The sequence below is a fragment of the Urocampus carinirostris genome, chromosome 4 (genome assembly GCF_059441175.1).
Source record: "Urocampus carinirostris isolate Australia breed hairy pipefish chromosome 4, RoL_Ucar_1.0, whole genome shotgun sequence".
NCBI lineage: Eukaryota > Metazoa > Chordata > Actinopteri > Syngnathiformes > Syngnathidae > Urocampus > Urocampus carinirostris.
This window is the reverse complement of record NC_142352.1, coordinates 35,447,911-35,461,475: the sequence shown is the minus strand read 5'-3', so window position 1 is coordinate 35,461,475 and position 13,565 is coordinate 35,447,911. Positions and strand designations below refer to the sequence as shown.

General features: G+C 38.8%; 1 protein-coding gene across 4 annotated transcripts in view; it reads right to left on the bottom strand.

The window, feature by feature from the left end:
• sox6 (SRY-box transcription factor 6) overlaps positions 1-13,565 on the bottom strand; it is a 203,061-nt gene that overhangs the window by 45,099 nt on the left and 144,397 nt on the right. For all 4 annotated transcript variants that reach the window (XM_088334368.1, XM_088334367.1, XM_088334369.1 and 1 more), the window contains one exon: positions 150-299. In XM_088334368.1, the coding sequence (XP_088190494.1) occupies positions 150-299 (150 nt within the window). The remainder of the gene's footprint in view (positions 1-149; positions 300-13,565) is intronic.

Sequence of the window (13,565 nt, the reverse complement as noted above, 5' to 3'; positions counted from 1 at the left end):
CGTTATGTTTATTCATTAATGGGTTAAACAGAGACGCAGAGCTTATTAAAGTTCCACAGATTAAGCATATGCTGAATTGTTTATTAGGACAACAAAAAGTTGGGTCAAGTCTTACTCAAGCTCTAGGCTAAAAGAGTTGCAGGTCGTACCTTGACTTGAGCAATGGGACTGTTTGAACTTTTTTCGTTCTTCAAAGACGAGGGTGAAATGGGCCCACTGGCATTGAGTGGCTGGGGGAGAGGCGGCATCTTGGCACTAGGAGAGACCTGCATGCTGGCAAGCTGGGCGGCATACAGTTGCTGTTGGGGAGGTGGAGAAAGCCACAAGATGTTAACATCCAGAGACAGCCAACATTCAAAGTTTTATATTCTGTCTTTTCCTCTCCCGAGCTTGCGCCTTTGCCTTGATCTCTTTCTCTCCCTCTCTCCCTCTCTCTCTCCCTCACTCTCTTTCACCACTTTCCTCTTTTTCCATGAGGTTGGCAGTGAACCTCGATCGAAGATCTTAACTGTGTTTCAAAGGCGAACCCAGAGAGAGAAAGCGGTCTAGAAAACCACACCGAAATGGCTGGCTTTCAGGATACTTGGAGCCCCTATTTTCCACTTATCACACAGAAAAGTTTGCAGCGTGATGCAAGTGTGCTTGCAAAGATCTCTCGCAGCTCTCGATCAGCTTCCTATCTACATTTCTGGCTCCATATTTAACCATACGCAACTGTCCCGTGAAACAATATTGAATACTCAAAGCCTCAGTGGAATAGCTCATGTAAGATTACGCTAAATGCGAGCATCAAGAAGGCTTACAAAGCTTCTGAAAAAAACCAAGGTTATTTTTCTTGGCTTTCACTCACTTGTAAATGCCAGCAGTAGTGACATTACCACACAAGAGGGAGGTTCAAGTGACCAGGAAGACTAACAACTCTTCAGTTTCTTTTGGAGTCAAAAGTATCCTTTTATATTTGAACCCGATTCAGACTGATGGATGGTTGAATCGCTTTAGGGTACTAATCTCATCTCATCTCATTAGCTGCACCGCTTATCCTCATTAGGGTCGCGGGGGTGCTGCAGCCCATCCCAGCAATCATCGGGCAGTGGGCAGGGGACACCCTGAACTGGTTGCCAGCCAATCGCAGGGCACACAGGGACAGACAACTCGCTCGCTCATTCACACCTAGGGACAATTTGGACCGGCTAATCCATCTGAAATGCATGTCTTTGGAATGTGGGAGGAAACCGGAGTGCCCGGGGGAAACCCACGCAAGCACGGGGAGATCATACAAACAGGTAGGCTGGTAGCTGGATTTGAACCCACACAGGAGGTTCCCTAGACCTTAGAACTGTGCCGCACACGTACTAACCACTGCGCCGCCGTGCTGCCCTTAGGGTACTTGTGTTAAATAAAATTAGAATTTCATAAAAAAATGTTTTTTTCATATATTTTATCTTATAAAACTGTACATTTGATATATGCACATATGAATAAAAATTGTAATGTACTTATGTCTAATGACTTTTCCTTTTTCTAATTAAATTATTCAAACAGGTTTTCCAACATTTTCCATCAGGTTTACGTCATCAGAAAAATATGAATTACAATGGAAAAATAAGCTACATAAATTGGGTATGTTCCCATAGCATTATTTCTGTAACAAACGTTGCTTTCAGCAATAGTTTAGATTAGACAACATGGGGCCAATTTGAGCACTCTTACAGAAACTTGGAAAAAAGCAGTTTAGTGTTTTTTATTATTCTAAAAAATGAAAAAAATATAAGCATTTTACTCAAGACCTACCGACCCTTTTAAAAGACCATATAAGTCAATACAAGACACCTCAGTGAACGGTGAGCTACTAGTTAGGGGCCTAAAAAGTTCAACATCTAAATGTTGAGTATTTGTTTTTGCAGTAGACATAAACAGTTAAGAAGATAGTCCACTTTCGATCTGTTAAAATTTGAGGTCAACTTTGATCTTCGGTGAATTTTGAAAGGAATGGTAAGAAACACTTTATTCTTTGAGACACAACGAACCCTTTAACTCCTCCGCGTCTGCCACCCTGACACAAGCTAAGTCTTATGTTTTTTTAGGCTGGTGGTGCTGTCTGGGGAGAATCCAATTCCTCGTCCTCCATCCAATCAGCAATCTGTGTGTCATTTCCTGTTTCCACTACCCACTTACAAACCCCAATTGTGTGACTGCAAAGAAAAAATAAAAAAATAGAAGTAATTTGTAAGTTTCTGGGCCTCACGTTCTCTTGCTTAGATAAAAGTCTAGAAGATAGAGACCAAAGCTTGACCAAGAGCTGTAAGAACTGCAGCATGTTGGGGTCAGTACAAGTGGTTAATTCTTCCAGGCGTAAGAATTAACCACTTGTACTGTGCGGATAACAGCGGCACATGACAGGCAGAAATGACAATGTGATGTTGTTTCCTAAGTGGTAGCAAGGCTATCACCTTTATGTCACTTAAAAGTCTGGTTGTTGCCTCTTGACTCAATGTCAATGGTAAAGACGTTCCATCATAAGATGACTGATATCAACTGACCGTCACAAGTGAAATCTGTTGGACAGATGTTGGTGAGCAAACCTGTCCACAGGCATGCCCCGACCTTGACTGGGAGGAACGTTATTGTCCCGGAATAAGACCATAATTAGAGCTTGTCGCAAATTAGACGCTGTCGGGACGGACGTCGTCAATACTAATTAGCAGGTCAGTGCTACGGAGCAATAAACAGCCCTTAACCTCGCTTAACCAGGGAGTCTATCTTCCAAGAACCGAATAACAATAAATAGAAGCATGACCCTACAAAGTGTTTTGTCAAGCTATTTGCTAATCAAGGGCATACATGAAGAAACATTTGAAGCAACTCACTCAAGTTGTTTGAAGGTTGGAAATCTCAATTAAGCATTAAACTTTGTTGTTGTTTTTTTCATTGTGTTCAAATGGTTTTTGTGGCAACATACGAAAACACAAAGGCCTGCTTTAAAATCTGTTATTTATAATAAAACTGGAGTAAAGAAATCAAGGAAACTGTTACATACTGCTTATCATTTTCAAGATATTTTTGGTGGCCATGGCCCATTGTCCCTCAAAACCGAAACCCCACGAGCTCTGAACACCAACTAAATACCATGCTCAAATTCAGAAAAAAAGATCGTAATTATTTTCAGTTAATTGATTATCAACAGTCCCATTACAGCCATTGACTTTGACAAATGTCAAAAGTGTATTATTCCCTCTGACTCGGACCATCGAATGGAGCTAAAAGTGAAAGGTCAAAAACTCATTTTGAGTATTTGTTGCAGTCACTGAAATAAGGAAAATGGTCCTTACATGAAACCCTTCTTGTATTAGAGAAACATTAACGGACATCTGATACATTGCCTTATTTTGAGTGTCTACTATAGTATAAACGTATTAGAAGTGCAAGGTGGAAACCAGCCACAGCAACTAATTCCTTATTTTTGGATAACCATTGAATTGCTACCGAATTGGTATTTAAAAGTATAAAAATCGGATCTGCCAAGAAGACAAACAATTTGATCAGCGCATCTCTAATTGATGAACAACAGTTCCCTTTGTTTCCTCTTGTCTGTTTTGAACAACTCATCTATTTTAAACGAATTCAGTCTAATGGTCTTTTTTGCAATGTGACAACATAAGGGATTATTGTATGTAATTAGTTAAGAGATGGCACTCCAAGGCAAACACATACATGAGAATGTTAAGTTTTTTTGTCTACAGTCTTCTCACTTGTTTGAAAAACTTTTATAGTTTTTCACAAGGAAACTCATAAATTATAGCTGAGGTCCCTTTTCCGATCCTCCAATTGCCTGTCCCAATCGAGCGGAACCAATGTGAGCGAGGTTGGATCTAAAGTGAGTGTGGCATGCACAAGGTCAGCCTGTTAGCCTGAGCTAATTAAAAACAAGCCCTCCAGTTGCAGCGGAGGTTAAAGAGGATGTGCACCTTTCGCCGCAATATAAAGCTTATATGATACCGTTTGCCTGTGATGTTGGACTAAACTTATGTTAAATACACTCCGTCAAAGTATGTAATACAGGGATTTTGGTTTATTAACTCAAATATCAAAATGGTTGAATCCATAATAAAGCGGAAAAGTTTGCCTTAGAAAATATGCCGAGAGAAAGTAATGGAGGAAAAAAAATGGGGGGGGGGGGGATGAGCCAGTTGTTTTGCTTGAATAAAGGCTGTGTGGCAATAACATAATAGCTTTGGAAAGTGCAGCGGCAGATATTTGGCAGACCTGTTTCTGCCAGCAATGGTGCTACGTTTCACATTTCCACCGTGAAAGGAACACAAACACGTTGCCTTCAAACTATAACAATTATCAATATTTTTAATCATTATTTTAAGCCCATAATTTAAGGTGGGTGGATACAGATAATGGGTATATCTGTCCTGGTACCAGCCTTATTTTAAGATAGTAGAAATAAAAACTATATATTCTATTGTTTTTCCTTTCATAATATTTTAGGGAAACTTATCATTTTGGGATTTTTAGGCAGGGTTACTTTAAAAATGATTTGTGAGGATGCGAAAGGAGCTTTATGCCGAGGTGGTTTTGGTATCTAACTCTAGAGTTGGGGGGCAGTACTTTCTAAAGATATTTTTAAGGGTACTAGTCCTACCAAAAAGAACTCTTAAAAGAAGACATTTAAACAAGCAATATTATCTGGAAGTGCAAAATGATATTTTTGTGGTAATTAAAAATATCATATATCTACTTGTATTTTCTGGTTTATTTTTTCTTTTCAATGGTATTGAAAAAACAATTATCACAAATCACCTGAAAATTAAAAACGGGTGACAGGTTGAAGCCTATAAGAGACCTGTCCCCAAGTTATCTTTGGACACTTCTTTTATCAATCGTATAAACAATACTTTGTTAGTCCATTTAAAAAATGATCACATTGTTTGAATTACGATTTATATATTTCTTACAGTTTCTAAAAGTTTTTCCCTCGCATCTTTTCATGTACATTTTGAAATAGGATTAGACGTATACCAAGAGTGACGAGGGCCCAATGATACCAAGTGAGAGCCCTTGCCAGGCGCTCTGGTAGGTCCCTTAAAAGAAGGACAAACAAGCTCAGAGACAGCTTCGTCCCCATTCTTAAAATAAAACAGAAAATGAGAAAAATCCATAGAAAAAAATGACAATTTTACCTGGAAAGATCACTTTTTGCCTGGTTAACTCAAACTATTTTGTATAAAATGTTTAAAATTGGCACATTTATATGCCATGAGTCATATCATATAACATGGCGTCAATGGAAATTGAAAAAAAAAAAAGTTTAGGATATATTATATAGAATTACTTTGCCAGGGCCACTGAAAACAGAAAAGCAACCGACTTTGGGGTCACAATCCATCAGTTGAGAAACACTGAACTAGATCACTGGGGATACGGAACACATAAAAAGGCAGTTGGTCTTAAAACACAAACACATTGCCTTCAAACCATAACAATTGCTCACACTCATTACCTTCAGAAGCATTTAATACGCCATGAGCATTAGCCAGAGCTCACTATCCAGTCAGATTGGACACACTACCTCCTTGTATATGTGTGAATGTCTCATTCACCTCTGCCTGGCTCTGACGTTGAGCACTGGGCTGAAGATGAGGGCATTAACTGTGCTTGAGCGCACCTCGCCATTTAAAAGGCAGAACAGCGCCAGCCCTGTTTGCCACAAGGCTTGTACAGGCTCATTGCCCAGGGCAAGCAGGCAGGCTGACCCAGGCCAGGCCCAGATGTCAGGAGTGGAAGAAGGTGTCCTGGTGCACTGTGCCGATGCTTTCCAGTATGGCCCAACATCTGTCTCATCTGCTGCCATCCAAGCTTCATCTCTCCAAGCTCCTCATTTTGCCTGGATTTGCCAATTCCAGTTGTTCTCCCAGCTAACGGATACACTTGTGTCTTGTGGGAGGACTTTAATGTAGTCATTCATTATTCTCACCCTTTTCCTTCAGCAAACGCTACTTTGGCTTTAAGAAAGGGGCATAGAACTATTTGAATATTTTACTGGCTTCGTACACCCTTTTCATGGCCAATTCAAGCACTTTTTAGGACTTTCAAAGACGAAGAAGGAATCCCGTATGAATCGTGTATTTTGCAGATCTAAAAATATATCTGTGTAAATATTGCCTTATGTATCTCCCGATATAGGTTTTTTTTAAATGACTGGGATATGTAAAATAATTTTCACTTGAAGGAAGTTCTTTCCATTTTGACTTAACACTGGGAAACACTCCCTTAGTTTTTTGCCTGGCCCATAATGACAGTATTTAATATATTTTTGACTTTTGACTTTCTCTGGTTAACATTGTAAAAATAGTGAAGAGTAAGCACGGATGCAACGGCAGATGGTTTTTTGTTTTTTTTCTCAATTTAAAAACTATGTATTTTCAAAAAATACACTGGCAAAATAATCAACCATCTACCAAATTAGACAGTTTTCTCATTTGAAAGATTTTTTTTTTTACATTTTACTTCAGAAACGAGTAAAAGAAATTTTGAAAATAGTGCCCAAAAATGAGTCAATTTCAATAGGGTTTTTTTTTGCAGTGCATTAGTAAACTTCATTATTGATTGCCATAATTTATTTAATCATGGTGCTCTTTCTAATTTGCTTTTATTTGCATTTATGGGTAGCATAATGCAGCACAAACACAATTATGAATATTAGTAATACAATAGTATAGTAATAGGCTATTGTGTGGAAAAAGCATGTAATAGTGAGTAATATCAATAACATTTAAACCATTTTCCTACAGAAGTGATTTTCAACCACTGAGCCACGACACACTAGTGTGCCGTGAGAGATTGTCAGGTGTGCCGTGAGAAATTATCCAATGTTACTTTTTAAAATTAAAAGTTTTATAAAAACATCATTTTCTGCAAATATTTTCTGCAAATATGATGTCATTGTCAAGTGTCTATGCTGTTAAAAATTGGGGGTAGTATAAATTATATTGTAATTAAACATACTGTTCAGTGTCATTTAATACCATTTTTGGTTAGTGGTGTGCCGCAAAATTTTTCCAATGTAAAAAACATGCCCTGGCTCAAAAAAGGTTGAAAAACACTGCCCTACAGAATACATACACCACATCTGTTTCTGTTATAGTGTCCACAATGTTTTACGCCATTTGTTGTTTTAAGTAGTATAATGGTTGTAGTTTAGTAGTGGTAGTTTGAGTAGTAATAGTATTATTTTCAGTAGTTTATGTTTAGTTTGAATGCAGAAGTCTACTGGAAATTACTTTAAATATCATTCTTGTGGGGCAGCACGGCGGGGCAGTGGTTAGCGCGTGTGCGGCACAGTTCTAAGGTCTTGGGAACCTCCTGTGTGGGTTCAAATCCAGCTACAGGACTGTGCGGAGTTTGTATGTTCTCCCTGTGCTTGCGTGGGCTTCCTCCGGGCACTCCAAAGACATGCATTTCCGGTGGATTGGCCGGTCCAAATTGTCCCTAGGTGTGAATGAGCGAGTGAGTTGTCTGTCCCTGTGTGCCCTGCGATTGGCTGGCAACCAGTTCAGGGTGTCCCCTGCCCACTGCCCGATGATTGGTACGGGCTCCAGCACTCCCGCGACCCTACTGAGGATAAGCGGTGCAGCTAATGAGATGAGATCATTCTTGTGATAGGAAAGTAAATAGACTAATAAAGATTAAAATACAGGTTCGTGTCACGTTTACACACCAAACTATAAAACAAAAAAATATCCAAGGAGATTTAAAGTCTAATAAAATATATTATACATGACTAATAAAGAGGGCCTGTCCCTTGTATATGAGCAACTAATTACATACTTGAAATATTTTCTTTATATTTCCTTATCACAAGCACAACTCTCGACTTGAAGCATGCATGCACCAGGCCCTACTGGGCCCGAGGCCCCGGGGCCCGCCCTCCCATTCTGTGCTGCTCGCAGCATTATCCACTCTCTCTGTCCATCTGTTCCTGTGTTCAGCTCTGCCTCCATCCAGCTGCTCACCTAGCCACCCTATTAGCCAGCTAGCATGGCTGCAGTGCTCGGGGTTACCTTCAAAGACTGGCCTCCTCTGCTCATAAACAGAGACACAGCTGCTCGCTCCAGCTTCTGCCCTCTTCTCTCCTCATCTAGCTTTCAAAGTCAAAAGCATCTCGCTGCTAACGAAGGAATGTGTTTCTTTGCATCTTCGCTATGCAGGCATTTACATGCAAACAAAAGATAATGTGCGTTTCGCTTCACTACCACTGACTTCCCGTTTGTCTACGGACCGTTATTTATCACGCCGCTCTTGAAAAGCAAAGGGAACTCCTTCAGATGTGTTGCATCTGCCTGCGTAAATTTGTTATGGCAAGAGCCCCAGGGTTTAATTGGTCAGGCCAGAGTCCCATCAACGTGTATTGTTAAAAATATATATTAATATTTCAGAAACTTGTAGTAAAATATTCACCGTATCATGTGTATTTGTTGTCAATTGTAATTTAAGGCGGTTATATACTCTACCAATAAAAAGTATATCTGTCCTGATACCAGCCTTAATTTAAGAAGTGATAAATTTAGTACAGATTCTATTGTTATTCCTTTCATTACAATTTAAGTACATTTATTATTTTGCGATCTTTAGGTGGGGCTGTTTTTAAAATAATTTGTAAGGTAGTCAAGGGAGCTATGTTGTAGAGGTATTGGCATCTTACTCGAATTGGGCAGCAATACTTGGGGGGAAAAGACAATTTTACTTAGAAGTATATCTTACTTTGCTTGGTTTACTCAAAATATTTTGTAAAAACTATGTAAAATTAGCACACCCATATGCCATGATTTATATCAGATAGCAAGACGTCAAGGGAAAAGGGAAAAAAAATCAAATATATTCCTTAAAATAATAAAATCATATTTAAGTCAAGTACATTTATCTGATACTAGTTTATGTACCCTTAGTACCTGGATTAATATAAAATGATATTTAATTAACAGAAAATATGTTTGAAACATCCCTACTAATTCTAGAATTTATTGTCTTTGTTAAATAGTCTTGTTTAATTTAGCTTTTGTTACATAAGACAGGCTTTATGCCACACATAATTAGTAATGTCTCGACTGAGTTATTGTTACTTAGCCATTTACAGTATTAATTCATGGCCGGAATCAATGTGTCTTTTGTAAGCTTAGGAAAATCCTTTTCTTATTTCTCCACTCTGCTGCATCTAGTGGCTGTCGGGACACATTGTACGGCAATCTAAGCACAATTTCCTCTGTTAGTTGAAAGGTGTCACTTGCAATCAGGCAAGGGCAGGCAGCGAGCCGTCTATTGTTTCCTGCTGATCCCAGCCTCATGGCCGCACTCTTTGGCCACTAATGAAGAGGGGCACAGCGAGCCGGGATAGTTTACCCGCCTCCTCTCCTGTGAGTTGAGGACGGCAGCCAATCTGTCAGGAACACATTGAGTGAAATTGCCCCGTTGGTTGGCCACACGCGCTGACAAGCCACTTGCTCGACTGCCAGCCAGCGCAGTGACGCTACCGGCCTGTATTGACAAGCAAATTACAGTCTCCGGCAGTCAAACACATCTGGCCACATTCATTTACATCCATCAACTCACAGGCTTTGTTACCTCCATTAGGGCTGGCTCCCACAATGTTATGACAGAGGACAAAGTAAGGGCCTGATATGCGACATTAAGAGTGACGGAGCGGCCTGCCTCCCTGAGCGGATCTCATTACCTCGGCAGCATTGTGGGGATTAATTTCCCCGATAGGATTGTTTTTAAAGCTTCATATATTGAATAATCTAACTGTTGTAAATTGGTGAACGAAACAACTTCCCACGCAGATGACATGAATGTTGGAATGTAATTGTCACCTAAAAAATGTAAACATATAATTGTCTTTTAAAGGTATTAAAAAGGACCCATTTTTTTCAGATTGTGCAATGTTCCTCCCCACAGTTATGCAGATATATTGCAAAATATTCCACGCCCCGGAAAATCTTAAACTTGACTAATTTGGTTCATAACCTCTGATATACCTTTATTGTGTCCACCTGCGACGCAACACCTAGTCCACAAAAACTTCGCTTAAAACAATCGTAACCTCTTCAACTACTTAACACGTAGCCTGAAAGGGTGACCCGTTTGCAAGGGTGTCGGTGGGACTCTGATGACGTCACAAGCGTGTAATAATTTCCTCACATTTGGAATGTTTTATAATAAGTTTTCATTCAACACATGGCATGGAAGCTTTCAAACAAAGATTTAACATCATGAATTTGCAATCCTGATCATGCCAGTAACATAGTCTTTTGGGCCAAGCTGTGTCAAAAAGTGCATGTTTATTTGACTTGCTGTTTTTATGGGACACTTACTGCAGGGTAAATAGTACGTGGGCTCACTCTATGACAGGCTAAGTGGCTTAAATTAATGGGAAATGCACCTCTTTCTTATTTACCGTTCTGTCTAAAGGTCAGCAAAGTCACAGTAAGGGGGTGCTTCCCAGGGTTCGATGGATAGTCACAAATAATGACTGGAGACTCCCCTTCCTCACCACAACCTTCTGATATATGCATGTCTCAATTGACCTCAGTCAATCCTATATATAGACAAGAGCATGCCTGTTTAAAAGCATACATCCACTCCGATGGTCCTATGATAAACAGGGTTGAGAGGATTACTTTAAAAGTGTAATCCGATCCAGTTACCTGTTGAAAAATGTAATATGTAACGTAGTCCGAATACCATTATAATTCATTAATCTAACTTGATTACTTTTGGATTACTCTAACGCCAAATATGCTAACAAAAGACAAAAAAAACAAAATTTTGTTTAATACAAATGAACAATGTAATCTTGAAAAATAATTGGAGGAAAACAAGGTGAGGTAATTGCTTGAAGTCACACAAAAAGTGTCCATTCTTAACCACACAGCATAGTTTATTAGGCTAGAATAAATCTTTCTTTTTCACGTGGCAGACGGGACATCATCTGTAATAGTTCACATTAATAGCACAATAAGAACCCAATATCTTGTTAAACACACCAAGTGTTCGCTTTCTAAATGTCCAACAAACTCTGGGATGTCTTGTGTTGAACTTCAAGTTTTACTTGTTTAAAGAGGGGAAGCCAAACTTCAGTAAAATCGTTATTTTTGTTCAAGGCCATGCCACCAATTTCACCAACACTGTTACTGTGGTGCATTAATGTCTATGGAGTGAGCGTGCAGGTCTGCCTATTTACAACAATTATGGACATGAAGTAAAACATTCTCACAAAAGAACGATACAGTGATTGTATAGTAGATTTCGAACATTAATTAACTGCAAAATTCGAGAACATAATCAATTGAATTTACTAGATGTCCCGGAATGCATCACTAGTGCGCAACTGCGCTGCCTAATATGTCCACACATAAGCAGCCTAACGAAACTGCAGGCTCACGGCAATTCAACAAAATGAGTGCTACATTTAAAGAGAAATATAGTACAAAAAGAAAAGGGCTTGTACATGTAGCACAGTGTGAAAATCATGCATTGGTAGATAAGTTGGCCGTTGTTGCAATGAGCGCACACATGTCGTGTGTACGCCTAATCAGTCTCTAACTCTTTTGTGTCAGTGTGTGAGATTATGATAGAGACAACATGTCTGCGGCCGCATTTTTTATATTTAAATATCTTTTTAAATAAAATTGCAATCCAGCAAAGTAATCCTTATTTTAACTAAATATACCAGTCGCTTGATTACGTCTTCTTTCCTGTGACTGCAATGCAATCCAATTACATCTTTTGGGTATTCTAATTACATAACGCAGTTACATGTATTCCACTACCCCCCAAGCCTAAATATAATTTATCAATCCTTCTTTCTCATGGGCCAGGGATGACTCGGGCCTCCTCACAGCAAGCTGTAAACGCTGTTAGAACTTGCCAAAGCTCATTAACACAGAAGGTGGTTAACTCTGAAGGACGGATGACACATATATCACTGTGAAAAGAGCCTCCCTCCAAACTCAGTCAAACACTTACACTATGCACACTGATGTGAGCTCTCTTGCTTGATCTTGATGTATTTTTTAATGATTGTCGTAATCAATCTGAAGCAAATTTCTGAATTTTTCACCTTTTTGGCTGGGCTTGACGTTGTCTTACCTAAACACATTCTCCAAGATCAGACCTCAAAGCAATCTCCCAATCTATATTTATAAATGTAGCATGTTAAAAGACTGACCACACTCCTATTGCAAATCATCTTTCTCTACTGAAATGTCATAAATATTTCTTAAACCTCTCCCCCAAATTCTAATTCAAAAAACAGTCATTCTTTTTTATACTCTTACCTTCCGTAAAATGTACATTTTGCTGCTCTTTGTATGAAACATTTTTGATATTCCTATAGTTTTGTTTTTTCCGTGTTTTATTCTTTATTTTGGCGTATGTCTTCTCCAAAATACTCCAGATAAAAAGAGAAACTCTCCAGTTAGTTCTTTGCATAGGATGAGTGTTTTGATTTTGTATGCCAAATCATACTAGTTGGTTTGAGCTCATGGTGTTTCCTGATGTGTTAAACAATTTTCATCAAACTGGCAATTGTATGCTTTTGTCATTGAAAAATTAAGATTGAGGATAACAGGGTTTTTAGAACTTTTTTATGGCCAAATTCGGACTTTCAGAGCCAATCTTTCAATTTCTTCAGTACCATTAAAAGAAGATATCCGGTGTGAATCGTGTATTTTGCAACTCCACTAGTATATCCATTATTTATACATGGGATTTATCAAGTCATTTGATTTTTAGATCTTGACTAAATCAAGAACAGATTTGTGGATCAAATACGAATGTTAATCTTTTCGAGACAAATCTCTCCTTGTATAGGTGTTGGGTAAAATGACGGTAATATGTAGCTTACATTTTCAGTTGCACAAAGTTCTTCCCATTGCAATTTGCCAAAAGAAAAGACTACCTTCATTTTTTTGCATGGCTCATTGTAAATGTCTATAATTGATGTACAATGCTTGCACTAATACACAGCAATTACCTGTCTTTTTAGGCCTGACGCATAAGGGGCGATGACGCTTCATAGGAAAATACCACACAAACTAATGCGAGCTGTAGTTTTTCACGAGCGAAGAAATGCAATGGCAAAGCAAAGCCACCAAATAGAAGTGTCGATGTCATTTGAAAGCAGACTCAAGCATTTGCAATCACTTCACCCAAAATTTGAGCACATTTCAATCATTGAAACCACAACATTAAAATTCAAGCATTATCAAAGATTTAAGGGACCCGTACGAACCCTGGATCAAAAACAGCTGGATTTTTAAACTATTTTTTTTCCTTTATAGAGCAGTTTGGATCTTTAAAAAATAAATGCACATGGCTGCTCGTATCGTTGAGTGTATTGCTGTGCTATTGTTTATGTTTAAAAACGTCGGAAAGCATTGTCAACGCAGTGATAATCACTTTGGCGCGAAGCTCATCCTGTGATGAGCTCCGGAGAGAGTTGTGCTTGTCATCAAATACAAAGGTGAGATGCCAGATAATCATCTATATTAGACATTATGGCC